Here is an 18,448-nt window from a genome sequence, read left to right as displayed (position 1 = left end):
TCAAGGAGGAAGGATCCAAAACCCTCTTTCCGGATGGCCATTGCGGCACAGACTTTGAAAGGCTCAACCAACAACACTCATGAGACTCCACAGAAACTCTTGGCAAACTCTAAAACTTTGGTGCTGAACTCATCTCATCTCATCTCCTCCCCTCCCCTCCTCATTGTCTGGCCCTCACTGTTAGAGTACTACTATACTAGTCCTAGTCTACTACTAGTAGGCTAGAATATGAAGAAATTCTTGTGATACATTTGTTAATTGTTTTCTGATAGCCTCCTGAGAAGGCCAGTGCATAGAAACGGGATGCAACAGCTGAGCGCAGATCATCTGTGGATGAGAGAATTCAGAGTAGGAACCGCACAAGTTGTTACTTGCTTTGCTCTGTTTTTATTTTTTTGGTATAGGACTATCCAATAATATATCAACGGGAGGAGCTCGAGCAAGCCTGGATGCTCATACTTGAGCTTGATGGACAAATACTCGACGAGTCTATTACCATTCCACCTTGGAGCTTTCAAACATGCTTGGCTCGAACTTGGTCAGGCTCGAAAGCCTTTGTGACAGCCCAGTTAGGCTGCATAACCATATAGGAGTGTTAGTTCGATTGACCAATACATCTTTGTTGAGTGCTATGGTTGAGAGTTTCACAGATGAAACACAGGTTTGTGTGGTTTAATGACAGCCACAGGAGATCCCAAAGCATGCAGCTAAGGGTAGAGTAGAGTGAGGCTGGGAGTGGGGCCCGGGGTGTTTGCGGCAAAGTTTGACCCACAGGTGTGTCTGAATCGAAAACGGCTTTGGGGAGGAATCAGAGACCGTGTCAGGTTCCTGCTCACCTATATACATTGGCATGCAACTCTGCAGGGCTTGGCCCACGTGTTCTCCTCTTCCTCTTCCTCCATGCCCCATATCCTTCTCATCACTTGAGCTGTGATGTTGGGGTGTACATCTGTGATTCTGTGCCGTGCCACACTGCCATGCTTGTGATTCCTTGATCTTGGCCCTCCACCTCAGCTCATACACCTGCTGACTCTTACAATAAGGTGAGAAGGTAGCTAAACCTCAGCTCATAACCTTGTTACTCAGCAATGTGATTCCCTTGAAACTCTAAGCAACTCCAATGAGTGTAGAACCTTTTAAACCATCTCATTTCTTTTTAACTTGTGAGAGAAGAAGGTAACTGTGGTGACAACATCCTGTATATTTTCTTATTAACTGCTCCTTCATATACTTAATCTTTTTACATATTTGTTCTATTATACGTTATCTCTAAAATATGACTTTATCATGCAAAGACAAAGCATGAACGGATTATTTAAAAGTCTCAGAATTAATTTGCTATAAACAATTCAAGCACACACGTAATTCATATCCATCTATAGCTAGTTCCCTTTTAACACTTTTATATGTGCGTGTATACTCATTTCCTTGATTTGTAGTGTGGACCACCCTAAGACAAATCACAATGCTGGCCAAGAGAGATGCAGATAAACACAATCCTTATCCAAACAAATAAACAACTACAGTGTATTTCTCAGCTTAGTTATAGCTCTACCTTTAAGATTTCATTGCAGTTGCATAATAAAATAAGATTACTTCCCATTGATGTATCTGTATATTATATGTTTCTCTTGATTTTGTCAGTCGCTAGAATTCATTACAGAGGAAGGCTGGCTACTCTGTGTAGTCAATCTTCCGGCCAGAGACCGCGGCGGTACGTCTTGCTTGGGGAGTGTGTGCCTGCGCGCATATGTATACACAAAAATACAGTGCCATGGCCTTTGGGTCACAGGTAAAGCTTCTGGCTCTTGTTCATACTACTAGATGGTTCCTCCAAGTTGCTTTAAATTTCAGATAACAATGCTGTTTGTTTCTCTTTGGAAAGTAGATGCTGCCAAGTTCTCTGCAGTCCAACAACTATTGTTTGTTCATTCACTTTCGATTTCGTGCTCATGGTTTCACAGAATTGGACTTGCAACCTAGGTTGTGCCCACAGCCATATATCACCTGCTCTTCTAGCTAGGTTCTCTAGCTGTTTCATGAATAGCTTCTTTTTTTAAAAAAAGGAGAAATTTCTCGAGTAACTAAAATAGTTACACTTGCTTATACTCTAATAAACATTCACATGTGCTTTACTTTGATAAATATTCATCTGTTGGCGGTTGGCCCATGTCCATTAGTTTTCTGCAACTAATCATTCTATACATTGTAGAATACGAATATCATTAGGTATCTACTATGTGAGAGAAGTACTACTGATGTACTGGAATCAAATGCAAAGAACTCATTCTTAATTGTGAGCTGTCCAACCCAGACTGAGCAACTGTGCTATCTGTAATCTTGTATCAGAAAACTGTACTCACTGTAATCTTGTTTCAGAATTATCTTGTAATTACACCAAATGTGTGCAGATGATGTGATTGCACATTGCAGTAATATTCTGCGCTCCAGCTGTGTTTATTTGGCGGCAATTGTTGTTTCTGTAGGATTATCTTGAAGAATCAATGCGGTGAGAAACAAACAGCTCATGCAGCATTTCCCGCTGAAGAATGGACTGATCTAGCATCAAGTTGCCATCCATGGCTGTGCATCAACAACGAGGTAAGTAACCAGCAACAGTTGATTTTTGTGTCAATTGATCAATGAACTAATTGAGCGTAATCCATGGTTGCATGTGCTTCAACAAAGTATTGGCATGACACGTCGAGGTTAATCAACAGTGTGCAAATCTTGGCGTATTGGTTTACATATGTCGATGGGTAAATTAATTAATTGACTTGTAGCTTCCTGGCCTAGATAGCTTTCTTGGGCACCATGCAATTAACTCCTCTCTAGTAAGCTACATATATATGCCATGTTTCCTGCGTGCTCGTCTTTTGTATAAATAAGCTGCATGCATGAATGGTAGATTAATTGGTACCTAGCTAGTGGTGATGCTGGTTAATTATAAAGTAGTTTAAGAATAATGGAGGCCTATATGCATCTAATTATTACTTAACTTATATAGATGCCAATCAAGTTGAGTAAACTAATTCCCAAATAAAAGTTAAGGAAACAAGCATGCATGGGCCAATTCTCTCGATTAATTAATCCCGTATAAGCATGATTCTTCGAGTTAGGCCGGCAAGATTTCATGGCATTGATTAATTTCACCGGAGAAATGGCTGCAGACAACAACCCTTCTAGATCAGTACTAGATTGAAAAGAAAATCAGTGTGAGGTATTCCTTTTTGAACTGTGCCATGAGCATGACTAACATGTGTATCAGAGTTCTCTGGGCATTAGTTTCAAAAAAAAAAAAAGTGTTCTATGGGCACCTTTTGATAAGTAGGGAAGATAGAAACTTCGGAGAATTTTATTCCTATATTGGAAAATTTCTGAGAAAGGCCTTTGAAACAAATAGTTACTTCCTATCATTTATTTCGAAATTCCTACAGAATAGACAATCCTACATAGGTTTTGAAGGAAAGTTAGTAATAGCTCTAACCTCTTGAGAAGTTTTCCCGACTCTCTTTATCTTATCCGATTTCTCTGTTTTTCCCCCTATTTCAAGCAATTATTCTTTTTTAATATGTTTTACCATCCTCTGTTTTATATTTACAAAAAATTCGTGATTTTCATGTTTGTCTGTTTTTCTCAATCATACGTTGAGCCATGAAAGTCTCAAAGACATGATTATAATCTGCGTGACTATGGACGAGAGACAGACAGATTCCTACTGTCCTACACATATAGTGGTAAATTCGTTTGGTTGCAATTTATTTATGTACGGGACATGATCATTTTGCACACAAGACAAGTTTAGTGACCGGTTAATAGTGCTTGGACATGCATGCGAATTAATCGAAGATATGTCCCTCGATCTTCGGTGATATTCATCAGTAGCTAACAACAAGATAGCTAGCCTGTGATGGAAAAGGACTAGTCGACATATATATGGATCGATCCCTGTCTAATTAAGATGGAAGAGTACGCCATTCCGTTTCTGCGACCAACTAATGCAAGCTTGATTTTTTCTGCAGGATCAATCAGACGTTTACATCAAACACAACAACATCAAAACACTTGTATGAGATGTAAAGCCATTGATCCATCATATAGGGACAAGTTCCCAGATCGAGAGCAGTCACCCTCACAAAGAGAAAATATTGCACATGGCTTCGTTCACCATGCTGCAGCATGCATATGGATACGCATGTCCATACACACGTATATACACACACTGCAATTAAGCTACAGTAGTAAAAGATTGCAATAAAATGGAATGATGTTGACGGGCTATAATAATTGGTGCATCACATTTATACATTGTTAGAAAGAAGATTAAAAAAATAGGGCTACAGATCTATAGTGAGTTACACCATAAACTCCAATCAAGTATTACGAATGAGTGAACTGCCAAATATTAATGGTGCAACATATCTATAATCAAGTATTGTATGAGTGAACTGTTAAATTGATTATAGTGATGTGTTATTTTCATAGCTAACAATTGATTATACTATTCATCTTGCTCTTATAATAACGTTTAGCGTGCTACCTATAAAAATGTCATATAAAGATGGGGTGTCTATGTGCAGGAGAAGTGAGGAGATTGAGTGAGCTACTAAATAGTATCCAGTTACCCGTGAGCTCTCTAAGAAAGTAAAGTCATGTAATATGTTAATTGTATGAACAGGATGCAAGGTCAAAAATATTATTAATAAAATGTGTTTCTTATTTATTATGCCAATAATCAACTATTATATGCTCTGTCCGAATGAGTAACTTTAGATAGCGTGACATACGTATATTACCAGCAATTAAATATATTATTGATTAGAGCAATGTCACTGCTACAACGAACTACAGACTCTAAAAGGAACGGCATCATCCACCACCAATCTAATAGCCTGTTTATATGGCAGTTAGCTATAAATACATGTTAAAACATTATTATCTTGGCCCTCCAGGTATAGCTGGCTTCTTTTCTATCTCCCCTTCTCTCTTCATCAAACTCCCCGTAAATATAAGGTGACAATATATATACTTATATCACTGTACCTGTTCTTAGCTACACATTGATACTATATTAGCTTTCCCTTAATTTCATATTGTAATCAAATAACTTGATTCTACTTTGTACTTAAACAAGTTGTTAGATCTATATTGCTAGTAGAAAGCAAGCAAAGCAGAGACAGGGTATGTTGGAGGAAGCTGGTGGTTGCAAGCGTCCAAAGGCCTGAAAAGGCGGCCAGTGAAACCGGCCTGGTTTTGCCTGTACACGGTTTTTGGCTTGTCTTATATATGTACACCCTCTCCAGCTTCCTCTGCTCGCCCACATCTATTATTATTTTCATATCATATGGTATAATTTACTATATATATATATATATATATCACCATGCATGCATGCAAAGTTGCAAACTGAAGAAGCAAATAATAATACTCCAGGATAGAGCTGGGATCGTTGCTTTTTTTTTTTTTTCATACTGCAGGCCGTAGATCCTCCTGTTTTCTCGGTTGACGTGTGCCTACCCTTTTTCACCTTTATACAGTACTAGTAATACTCGTGCTTATCTTTTAAGCTTATATTAAACACAATAAAAATAAATTATCATAGATTAAAAATAATTTATAAATAAAACTTTTATATGGCTACAAATAAACTACGTAAAAAATATTAAAATCAACTCTAAATTTAAGTTTTAAAAATAAATTCTTATCTAGTAAGCATAAGCATAAGGTCGATTAGTTCTAGTCTACTACAGCGAAGGTCAATTTGCCGATACGATGCATATATATATATATATATATATATATATATATATATATATATATATATATATGAGACAAACGGTCGGAAATGGCCCCAACTATATTGCTGCCGTTGTTTAATTGTGAGCAACATATGCATGGTTCTTGCGATCCACCGTATATGTAGCAAGCATGTACTCGCATCATATATAAGCTAGCTGCTGGCTGGGTCGATCGATCACCATGCATGCATGTACAGGAATGATGCATGTCAATTTTTTTTCTGTCAGAAGTGTAAATATACACAGTAGCTAGGTGAGGTGAGGACATGTGTGGCGACATACATGACGGGACAAATAAATACACGTACGACGCCGACACATATTCGTGGTCCGCTCATATTTTCAGCGACAAATTGCAAGTACGTAGTACTGCAGGCTGGTGCAGTACACACTCCGGCTTTATACGCTGCTCCCTCGTTAAAAAAAAATATTTCTATTATTATTATTTATTATTTATGGTACTATTTATCATGTCAAGTATTTCTCACACAAAATTTTTCTCATTTTATCCCATGTATACTTTCACCTATTAAGTGGTGTACCCAGAACAAAAATTACCGGGGTCCTATACATATCATAACACGTATAATATTCTTATTTTCAACTAATAATATGATTAACATAGACTAAAATAACTAAATATTATAATTCTACCCAGGGGTAGCAAAGAAATTAATACAGCTCTCATTTGCTTCGGAAGGAAATTAATTTTTAGACTAAATTAAACTAGTCTTTAATTTTGCGGCGACAAAACAAAACCTCAGCCGATATTAATATATCTCTCATCTGGCTAGCTACATGTCAGCAGTATTGTAGTAATAGAGACAGATCGATAGCAACAAAACAAAATTAGTGCATGCATGATTAATTAGTCAATAATATACGCCGAGTTTGTCCATTCGTTTAGTTTGGTTTGTTCATGAACAACGACACGTCAGACAAGAATAACCGTCATATATATCGACCCCTCTACTATAATATGTTTCCTAAACTTATTCCAATTAAATTCGACCAAATATATATACAGAAATATATATAGTAATATTTATAACAGAAAAGGTAAATCATCAAAATATATTCAATGATGGGTGGATTTAATTGAACTAATATATGCTTAATTTTACATTTTTCTGGTAAACTTAAAACTTGACGAAGTTTGGCTTAAAGAAGAAAAAAAAACTCAAAATGTAATACAGTATGAAATGGAGCGAATATACCATTCCCTGCCTAGGACGAGAGGTACGTTTGTATAATAGATCGATAGGTAGCCTCAAATTAAAGGAAAATAACGAATCGTGAGAGATACATGAACGCAGTGAAGATCGAAGAATGTATTCATGTGGTCGTGAAGAGCGGCGGGAGATGTTCATATGTGCAAGGTGCGATGCACCAACCGGCCATGACAAACAAACAAGCTATTATATACGCGTAGTACATTGTATGCAGTAAAGGATTCGAAATTTTAATTTCCTTGGACTGAGCAAACTTAATGGTGCCCTCAAACTGTACATATTTTGGCTGCAATATCAACTACCTAGCATATCTATTACTTAAGGCCCAAAAGACAGAGTAGAGTTATAGGAGGTTATCTTTGTATTTTTTTAAAAAAAAATACCAAACAACATTTTTGTAAAAGAGAAAATAATATGTGAATAAACTTTTATACACGTGTTCATAGTGATCTAAAAGCAAAGCTGGAAAATAAACTATAATGAAGAAAGACCTTAAAATCAACTCTAAATTTAAAATTTAAAATTTAAATTTTAGCTTATAAGCATAATCAAAAGCTAAAAGACATGGAGCGCTATTATCGCCCCCGGCCTCGGAACCATCACTGACTGTGTGGTTGCCTGCATGATTATATATCGATATTGGCTTGCACGGAAGATGCATATCTGCAGCAGGTAGGCGTATGTGAAGCTGATAAATATACATAAGATGCAGGAGGGAGGGAGGGAGATGCACGCACGAGCAGCATAGCAATGGCGATGGCGATAATGAACAGGAATCGATCTGCGAGGTGTAGAAGAGGAGAGAGAAGGAGAAGAAGAGGATAGGGACAAACACTAGACGCCATGGATCTCCTCGGGAAAGCCAAGCCCTACCACTGCTGTGCTGCTTATCACTCTGCCTTGTGGGGCCCACCTCCAGCAGGCAAGGCTCTGCCACGTGAGCAGGCTGCTAATAGGTCCACCGTGCCCCGTGCATCTGCATGCCAATACCCCGATATGTACCAATCGATCGGTCTAATTAAATTTCAAATTTTGATTATATTATATTATTCTAATATCTGAGCTATATTAAAAGAAAAATATTGTTCCCATGGTACTATAAGATATCACTATTTTATATATAAAATTTTCTAAATAAAATTTAGTATCTTTTAGGATCCAAGTTACCAAAATTTATATAAAAAGTAGTTATATCTCATATTATGATAAAATTACTTTTAAAAAAATACACACAAGCCCATCGTCAAAACCCAGAAAAATCGAGTAGCCAACGGGCGCGACAAGGACGACGCATTCCATCATATATATGTATCGGCTTCTTCGAGAGTAGTGCCCAGATCTCCACCTGCAACGCATGCAGCTGTTTCCTATCTTTCAATCAAACAAAAACTGTTGCAACTTTTATGTGTTAAAACTCATCCAAACCAAACCAGTTCTATTCTACCCGTTGAGAAGATTAATTTGGCATGCCTACATATATAATACGTACTGCAACATGCATGTGTACGTACCAGAATGCTCAGGATCAGTAGATCGCACAGGTACGAGAGATCGATCGTGCAGAACGATGCATGCATGAATGGAGACGATGGATGATCACATTCACGGGCTGCAGGCTGCAGGCTGCACGTAATAAAACTGTAGCCAGGATGGATATACAAGTAGCAGTTTCACGTACAGTAGAGCATGCAGCAGCAGCTAGCTGCCGTTCCTTGGCCCACACAAATACCCCACACCCGCTTACTTCCTCCATCTTAAAATATAAGGATGTCAGAGATAGTCACGGAGATTAAGAAAGCAGTTAGAAATGAATAAAGAAGGTTATGATTATTTGAGAAGTTAATACACGTGAAAATAAATGGAAATAATTGGAATTGGTTGGGACGAGAAGAAGAGTGTAAAAGTAGCTTTATTTTAAATTACATATGATTGATAAAAAATATTTTTATTTTGGAACCGAGCAAAATAGCAGCACACTAGCAGCTGCAAGGTAACTTCATCGATCTCAGACGCACGCAGAGGCTGCTAGGTGCTAGCTGGGCATCCCGTGACGCACAAACGCATCACATTTCCATTCTCCTTTTGGCTTATATTTAGTTTATATTTTAAATAATAACTTATAAGGATAAGGGTTATAAGGATAAGTAGAAGTAAAAAGATGAACTTTTATTCATAAACTATTTTTTATTTATAAATATATCGTTCGTTTTTTTCTTCAAAAAGATAAAAGATGGACACCGCTCGTCAACTAACATATCTACTTCCTGTGTTCAAATTATAAGAAATTTTGATCGTATTTACTCTTTCATTCTAAACCGAAGTAATTCTATTACCTATAATTTGCGCCCCCCCCCCCCCAAAAAAAATTATTTATGTACCTAATTCCTCATCTCAAGTAATCATAACTAGTTGCCATATAATATTTTCCATATACTCCATCAATGCGCGTTCAGATCATATGAATCTACGTATGAATCAGAACATATCATAATTCAAAACGGAATACTGCTTCAATATTTACCGGTACTGATAAAGCACACCTAAGATAGCTTTTTTAGGTCCGCACTGTCTGTGTACACGTAGAGTAGTAGTAGTAGGAGATGGATGAAACCAACAAATAACAAGATACGTAGTACATCATACTTGTAGTAGTAACGCATCGAAGAGCTCCATCGTTCATGCAATGCAAGCACGATCGGATCTTCACTCAGGTAGCGTACTATATATACTGTACGCTCGCGCAGATGCATCAAACTCACCAGCTATGAGCATGTGCATATGTTATGTGTGTGTGTGTGTATACATAGTGTTCTGATATATAGTCGTATATTATGCCGGCCCAGCACGCGCGAAAAGCCTCCGTCTGTATGATATGTAGCTGCTAACCTATCATCTGAATCTGAATTTTCATCGGTCGACGCGATGTGCAATTCAGTTTGGAAAGCCAAAATGTACTAAGATGTTGTTTATCCTTTGAAACAAAACAAAAATATAGTTTTTGCTTGTCCTATTTGAAGATGCCGGGGAGGCGAATGGGACATCACTAGCCAAGCCGTACCTTCACCTTGCTGGCTGCTGCTGCTGCTTCTGCATAGAAAGAAAAGGAGAGGAGGAAGAAGAGACTGCTGCTGCTGCTGCATTATCATCATGATCACCATACACCACTGCATGATCGATCACGATAGTACTACCATATGACATGATACGCTGGGCACAAGGATCATCGCTCGTTCGCAGAATCTACCTTTTCTCTTTTGCCCCCCTTTTTCTGCCCCCCTTTTACTCCACAACAACACGGGAATGAAATTTGACGCCAGCTGCTACATCTTTCTACTACTAGTACTATAGTGGCTTTGGTTGCATCAGTTCAATCATCGCTCAGATCAAATCAATCAACGGCCTCAAAGAGGAGGAGCGACGCAACCAAAAGTCCCAAGCTCGGTGCCATTTAATGATGAGATACCTACGGAGGCCAAGAACAATAACAAGCCAACCCCAGCCAGCCCCAACCCCAACAAGATCATCAAGATCGCCCACGAGACGAGACGACGACAGCATGTACCCTCTCTTCTTCTGCTTTGCTACTGTGCCTCTGCCTGCAAAACAGACACAGATAGGCCCATTCCAAAACAAACAAACAGCAGCAGGCAGGCAGGGGCTTCAATACTGTAGCAGTAGTTCACATGTTCCATTTCCATACCATTATCATCCAACAATATAGAACCACAGACGCCGTCACATGCGCCGATAAGCTTGCAAAGTTGCAATCTCAGGAGAAGCTCTGGGTGCCATGGCATTTGGCATCAGACACAATCATGATGCAGGGGCTGCACATCAAAGCCTTTTGTCTTCTCATACACGTGGAGTACGTGCCCACGTTTTTTCACCGCACTTACTTACATCAAGCTTACCGCGCTGTCCTCCAGGTGAATATATTCCAGCTTTCACCTTTCAAGGATGCAGCATTATAGCCATGTCAAATAATAGCCACGTACTACATAGCAGCTACTACTACTACTGACTGCACTGCAACATCCACGATTCGATTCCAAACAGTTCGATAAAGGTGCCAAATTAGACATACCAGTCGGTACTTAAAATCATTCCAGATTACAAACTGATTATAGGTTCTCATACAGCAACGTTCATTAAATCCAGGAATGCACCTTTTGAAAACAGTACAAGCTACAGAAATCTACCATCATCAGGGATAACAAAAGGAGCAGGAACAGCAAGTTTGCTTGAAATCCAGGTTTCTAGTGCAATAATGGCCAAGCAAGCATGCTTACCTGTCATAGCCACCACCACCAGCTCGGCGCCCGTAGCCTCTCTCGGGCATCCGGTAGGGAGAATACGGCAACGATCTGGATCGCTCCCTTCGGGCCCTGCCACCATAAGGAGATCTGTGGGGGGAGTATCCCCTTCCACCCCTGCCTTCGTAGTAATCTCGAGCATCCCTGTGTGGAGGGGAGTAGTCTCTGGTGTCCCTGTATGGAGGGTAGTCCCGTGTGTCCCTGTAGGACTGGTACATTGGAGGCGGGGACCTGCGGTAGCTATTGCCATAGTATTCATCACGACCATAGCCGCCTCCTCTGCCGCGGTATCTCCCACGTGGCTCTCTACGGTCATATCGATGTCCTGTAAAAGTAATGCTATAAGTTGAAAAACATAGTAGAACACAGGAGGGGCCATCACAAAAGAAAAAGGAAAAGAGGGGAGGAGATTAAACAAGAGAGCATAATACACTAGTATCTAGTAGTATCTACATAGGCAGCCAGTCTCAGCTGCTTTACAGTTTACATACCGAGATAGCTTCCAGGTGTTGGTGTCCTTGGGCGACCTCGACGTGACTGAAATAAAACAGACAACAATTAATACAAAGTTGGGGGGTCCAAGCTATGGTATGAAAAGAAATGTCATTCTGGATTGTGTAGGTAATTACAAGCTTCTCTTACAATCAATCGACACATGCCCTGCAATTATGGACCAATGGAGGAAATATGTAATGAAGAGCGCAAACTCCAACTAGCAGGGATCCAATATTGCTATGCATACGTCACCACACATGCTTGTCTAACGAGTTGTGAATGCCCGTTGATTAGTTGAAGTGGAAGTTGAAGGTGAATGCTCAGGGGTTTAGTTGAAAATTTGCTATGTTTAGTTGTGAATCTTGTGGTGCATAGTAACCCTTTGGGCTGTCCATTGATCAAGCTGTATGAGCTAAAGTTGAAATGGATGAACTCAGCATCTTGATTGTTGCACATAGCTTGCACAATCTCTTCTGAATGATAACCAAAAAAACCTCCAGGTCAACATTCAGGTAATACAAGGTTGCAGCTATATCAAACAACCCAAGTTGACATGAACAAACAAATTACCTTTTCAACTGTGATGTTTCGGCCTTCCATTACAGACTGGTTAAGATACTTGATGCAGCGTTCAGCATCTTCAACGGTATCCATGGTAACAAAAGCAAATCCACGAGAGACACGTGTATGGGGCTCAAGGACAACATGGCAACTAGCCACCTAATAAACAGGAAATGCCATAAGATGGTGAATCTGTACAACAGGAAAGCTGCGAGAACTTTATGAAGTCAACTAACCCTTCCTTCTTTAGAGAAGTAATCTTTAAGTTCCCTTTCAGTCACTCTAGAAGAGAGTCCGGTCACATACAGTGTATTTCCATGATTTACAGCATCCGGTTCCCTGCAACCAGAAAAAGTTTAACAACATGCTTGTTGATTGTTTCCATGTAGGTACAAAACATAGAATAACACATGAATAATGGAACAACCTGTGGTCTTATGCTTTCCTATCAAAACAGCAATATTATTATACTACAATAATTTTGCTAACATGATTTTACACTGTTCTTACTGCTTTATGGCCATTGCACACAACAAATATTACCATAATGTGTCACGGTATTCTACTAAGACACTCAGATGTCACAACTAGTCTATACTAACAGCTGCCACATTCAACTAACCCACAGCTACTATGACAGGATATCCAACTATTATTACAGCTATATTATAGTCATTTGCACATAATACATAAGAGCTTTATGCCACAATCATGCTAGTGCGGCATATATGAATATCATGAACCATAAAAATAATGTTGGAAAACTGTTATGCAATTGCAAAACCATGTGTCAGGTCAGCCCTGCTCTCCCTCCCTCATGTGTGTGAAGATAAACACGTTATGCCAAATAGATGGCATCATATGCAATATTAGCAAATGGTTTAAGTTTAATACCTCTCATGGCTTCTTGATCTTGACCTCGCCTGAGACCTAGGGTCAGCAACTGGAGACCTAGACTGGGATCGAGCTGCAGGCGATCGTGATCTTGATCTTGATTTTGGGTTCCCCCTGTAAGGTGATGGGGACCTTGAGTACCTGAAAGTAAGAAGCTGTCACAGTCAGGGTTCACGCGGAGACCTCCAAAACTGCCGCCCCGTGGAACACGGTTATTATGCCATTATCATGGTTTTTAACAGCTTGTCGCGACAATTATCATGGTTGTCGCGATAATCGCAGTTTTCAGTGGTAACGGCAGCGGCTTTGCGAACCCTGGTCAGTCATGCAACATAAATACTCCTAATAGATCTAGCAAGGATGATCTAGGGATTAGTAAAAGAAACCAACAAAATAAGCAGACAAATACTCAATGCAAACTATTAAAAGGTTTAACAAAGGAAATCCCACATGTAATAATAGGAAAAATATACAGGGAAAAGACATAAATGATGGACACCCTGCCGACGTGAGACAGGTAAAACATGAAAAAGAAAAACTAACAAACTTGTCCCTTTGAAAGAATACAAATCAGTCTATTTGAGTCATGAGCACAGAGAACTCCCCATGGCATACGTTTTGATTTGAACATGACATGATCCTTATGAAGTAGCATCATGGTAATGACACCAAATGCTGGTGAGTAACTCTTGACAAAATGTTTATGAAGACCAAGGTTCATGGACCAACAAGCATATGAGCCAGATTTAGCAAGTGTTACAACTGGATTCCACAGTAACCAAAGCCCTCAAGTGGCTGCAGAATCATATCACTATCGTTTTTGTTACAATGATAAACAGTAAACAGCCTTGCCATTCTACGGTGATAAACACATCCCATTAACCTACCTCTTAGTTGCCTTGAATTATGAGTAACAAATTACAATCAATATAACTAAGATAAAATCATAAAAACAGTATTCACCATTACGTTCAATGACATTAAACATCTGCTTTTCAAGGAAATGTTCCTCATGTCCTAAGACAACTTTTGAGAAACAGGTGGGGAAAGGGTAATGTGGGTTGGAATACGGAGACAGGCTTAGATCTGTACATAGTAGAACGATTCAACTAATATAAACTTTAGCCACTATAAGACAAACACAAGAACAGGGAGTGTACAAAAAGAATGACGAAATTGAAATTGGTTCCAGATGAAAGCATATAGCCTCAAAATAACCATTTGACTAACCCTCTACACTATCAAGTTTATTAGCAAGAAGTTGAGTGCAAAATATACTGGCAAACCACAGTTGTTTGAATCTAACAACAAGATGCAAACATGAGAATATTATTTTTTATAAAGCTCAAGTTAGGTGAAACTACTACAGCCGTAATAGAATGTCTCCTCCACTTTAGGCCTATTCTATCATGAGCTTTCAAGTTCATGGAAAGCAGGGCAAAGAACAACTGTAAGGAATTTAAGTTGGAACTATTAAACGCTAGTTACTACAGAACTGTTATGCCAGCATATAGAATAGCATATGAACAAGTAATCAGCCTCATAACATAACGCTTAAATCAAACAAAAAGGAAATTAAAAACAGGATCCAGCGTCATGTTACAGAACTTCGTGAATCGCGTGTTGCCTTCCCCGCCCCCCCCCCCCCACCCCAACAAAAAAAAACAACTCGAATCGCGCAGCTACGATTCTAGGTGGAAAAGCAGGCACGCATGAGAGGCAGAGCCATAGGTGTCCAAGCAAACCGGGGGATCAAATCGGAGATCGAGGAGGAGTATCGGAGAAATCGTTACCTCCTGCGCGGGGAGTCGGCCTGCGAACAAGCGGAGCAGCACACAGAAGGGGGGCGTCAGCACGGGCAAAAGAGAGAGAGAAGGAGCACTAGGGCAAGGAGGAGGAAGGGAGACGGAGACTCACCATGGACGGCGGCGACGCGGGTGCGGAGTGGGGAAGGGGGGCTAGGGTTTGGGTGCGGCTTCTCTCTCCCGTCTCCTCTCCTCTCCTCTCCTCTCCTGCGCGTGATTTGGTCGGTCGGAAATGGTTTCGCTTTCGCCTAGGGTTTTTGTACACGCACGCGCGGCCATGGGCCGAGACGCGTGAGGCCCACCCAGGCCCACAGAACCTACACGGAATCAGGCCCGTTCGTTGGGAAATTGAACGGCCCATCTGCCACCACCGCAACGCAACGCTCGCAGGCGACGAGAGGAGAAGAAGAAACCCTCGCTTCGCTGCGGCGGAGGAAGAAGAAGAAGGCGATGGTGCCGCGGGAGGGGACGCGGATGGCGGGGCTGCGGGAGCGCGAGGTCGGCCGCATCCCGCCCAAGCTCTTCGCCAACTCCGTCATGGCCTCCCAGGTCCAATCCTCGCACGCACTCTCTCTCCCTCTCGCTCTCTAGTTCCCTTCCCCTCCCCCTTGCTCTTCCGCACCATCCGGTAAAGGTCGCACTTCTGTTCGTTCCACCGTTCCGATCCTAAGATCGAGCAGTGTTAGGTTGATTTAGAACCAGATTAAGTATACAATTCTACTGTGGAAATCGGCACGTTCCATTAAGATTTCGAGATTTTTGTGCTACTAAGTTGAGACCGCAGAGAGGAGGTTCATCAACTCAACAAAGCAATTAGTTCATGTAAGCTTTATCTTTCTATAACCATGGGGGCATGATTGACTGATTGTGCAGGACTTTGTGCGGTCTCTCGGCCTCCAGAAGAGGCTGCGGAAGCACAGGGGTTGCGTGAACACCATCAGTTTTAATGGGGATGGGAGCCTGCTCCTGTCTGGTTCCGATGATCGGACTGCTGTACTGTGGAATTGGCAGGACGGGACGCCTACCTTCACATTCCACACTGGCCACAGCAACAATGTGCTCCATGCGCAGTTCATGCCCTTCTCGGGTGACCGGAGCATCGTCACATGCGCTGCTGATGGACAGGTATACATAATGGCACAGCGGCACCTGATCTCTTGACCATGCTTTCACCATTCTCCTCCACATCGTTTCATATGGTGGTATGCTATGTTCTTTTACTGCATCCATGTAACAGGTTAGGCATTCACAAATTCAAGAAGGTGGTCGTGTAATTACAACCGAGCTAGTTGATATAGAGTTAGCTGTGCACAGATTAGCTATCGAGCCTGGAAATCCTCACACGTTCTTTAGCTGTGGAGAAGATGGCTACGTTTTTCTTGTAAGTTGCTAAACTTTTTAGGTTCATCTGTAATAGTCATTGCTGGGTCCTGTTATTGCTAAAATGCTGATTCTGTGATTGCTCCAGTTTGACCTTAGGGAGAAAGATGTTACAGAACTCTTTAAATGCGCAAAAGTTGATAGTTTCAGTGGTGATACCATCGAACTCTATGCTATTACCATAGACCCAAGAAAGCCCAGTTCTTTTGCAGTTGCTGGATCTGATGAGTATGTGAGAGTATATGATAGCCGCAAGATTCATGTGGATGGGGGTTCCAGTTTTGGTCGCCCAATTGAGTACTTTTGCCCTCCACATATGATTGGTGAAAATGAAGATGGAATAACTGGTTTGGCATTCTCACAAACCAGCGAACTTTTAGCATCCTATAGTTATGATAATATCTACCTTTTCTCGAGAGAGCATGGCTTACACTTTAACAATATTGAGGTAGGTGAACGACTCCTGATGGATGAGACTGAAGGAGATTGTCATATAAATACAGCCCCATTACCCTTTTGTAGAGATAAGTTGCCAGTGCCTCAAACCTTCAAGGGACATCGTAACAAGCACACCATTAAGGGTGCTAATTTCCTTGGGCCCAACTGTGATTACGTTACCACTGGATCAGACTGTGGACGTGTATTTATTTGGAGAAAGAAGGACGGGGACCTTATGCGAGTTATGAAAGGGGACAAACGAATTGTTAATTGCGTTGAACAGCACCCTTCTGGGATTGTTATTGCAAGCAGTGGCATTGAGAAGGATATCAAGATTTGGGCACCTGGTGAGAACCCCGACGAGGTATGGCCTTTATTACACAAAAGTATTGTGCTTCTAGTGTTCTATGCACATTAGTTGCTAAAATTATCAGGCATGGGTATGTCAGTATGTGTTGGGTGGTCATGCTTTAAGGCACATACATAACATCGGAACTAATGTTCTTGAGATTTGTTCGTATGCTTGTAAAATTTGGCTTGAAGGTAGGGTGTGAATGTTAGTTGAGCTTATTCGTAGTTTTTAATACCATTGTGATCCTGAGGCATTAGGTACTGAGAGAAGGACCAATTTTTACCCTGCTTCATCTATATGTTTCATACTGATGCTTGAATGGTATTAGAACTCTGGTACATGTGGTATCACATCATATGTTCTCTACTTCTGCATCAATGAAATTAGAGCTGTGATATATGTCCTTTGCAGGTTGAGACAGACTCTTGTTGCTCCAGTAGCAGTGATTCCTATGACTCAATTTACTTTGATGATTACATGATTTCCTTGGATCTTGATTCATCTGATGAGGATGAAGAGGAGGATGAAGACGAAGATGATGATGAGGAGGAGGAGGAAGATGATCATAGTATTAGTAGCAACGAGGACATGAGTGATATCGATAAATATGAAGGTGCTGGTGACCATGACAGCGAGGGTTAAGAGCGAGGGTTAAGGTTGTGCTCAGCTATAATTCTAGGAGATAATATAGCGGCTGGTTTCTTTATAGGTGACCGTAGGATGGTTCTGGCAGTCAGGCTTAAAGGCAAGGACTGTTCAGTTAGAACCTCAACAGTTTTTTTGTATGATGCATGCTAAGGTTGTTATTTCAGGGGGTTAGTGTTTGTCTTATCTATAAAAAAACAAACGACATATTTACAAATAAAATATAATTTGTGAATAAAACTTTTATATACATGGTCTTAGTGATCGAAAAGTCAAGGCTAAAAATAAAATATAATAAAAAGCTCTAAAATCTATAAGGTTGAAAATTTAAATTTGACTTGAAAGGTATAGACAGGGATCAGTGTCTCTCTCTGTCTGTATTTTTACTCTTGGCCCTTTTGCTTGTATATATTGTTGAGATAGCTGTGCACCCGGCATACATACACACGGGCAACTTTGAGTGGAGCATATGAGCATACTGTACAGTACATGAATAAGAGGTGTTTGTTTCCCATTATAATCCTGAAAAATATCG

The 18,448-nt window shown here is 40.5% G+C and overlaps 2 protein-coding genes and 1 long non-coding RNA gene across 3 annotated transcripts; 2 read left to right on the top strand and 1 right to left on the bottom strand.

Moving 5' to 3' along the window:
• The first annotated feature begins 1,648 nt into the window (after positions 1-1,648).
• Positions 1,649-4,726, top strand: LOC107304435. Its single transcript, XR_001550530.1, has 3 exons — positions 1,649-1,792; positions 2,487-2,601; positions 4,023-4,726. It is a non-coding gene; the product is annotated as an uncharacterized LOC107304435 (long non-coding RNA).
• A 6,452-nt stretch (positions 4,727-11,178) lies between these two features.
• Positions 11,179-15,265, bottom strand: LOC102721657 (serine/arginine-rich splicing factor SR45a). Its single transcript, XM_015838726.2, has 7 exons — positions 15,211-15,265; positions 15,087-15,106; positions 13,294-13,434; positions 12,636-12,738; positions 12,409-12,558; positions 11,835-11,880; positions 11,179-11,668 (listed from the first exon to the last, which is right to left on the bottom strand). The coding sequence occupies exons 1-7, from the start codon at positions 15,211-15,213 to the stop codon at positions 11,316-11,318; spliced, it is 816 nt and encodes a 271-aa protein (XP_015694212.1). The 5' UTR covers positions 15,214-15,265; the 3' UTR covers positions 11,179-11,315.
• A 231-nt stretch (positions 15,266-15,496) lies between these two features.
• On the top strand, positions 15,497-18,135 carry LOC102721377 (DDB1- and CUL4-associated factor 8). The gene is made up of 5 exons (XM_015838725.2): positions 15,497-15,647; positions 15,972-16,223; positions 16,336-16,479; positions 16,567-17,280; positions 17,680-18,135. The coding sequence occupies exons 1-5, from the start codon at positions 15,549-15,551 to the stop codon at positions 17,908-17,910; spliced, it is 1,440 nt and encodes a 479-aa protein (XP_015694211.2). The 5' UTR covers positions 15,497-15,548; the 3' UTR covers positions 17,911-18,135.
• The last annotated feature ends 313 nt before the right edge of the window (positions 18,136-18,448 follow it).

The sequence above is a fragment of the Oryza brachyantha genome, chromosome 6 (genome assembly GCF_000231095.2).
Source record: "Oryza brachyantha chromosome 6, ObraRS2, whole genome shotgun sequence".
NCBI classification, from domain to species: domain Eukaryota; kingdom Viridiplantae; phylum Streptophyta; class Magnoliopsida; order Poales; family Poaceae; genus Oryza; species Oryza brachyantha.
Note: the sequence above shows the minus strand (reverse complement) of the source record. Positions and strands in the feature narration are given on the sequence as shown.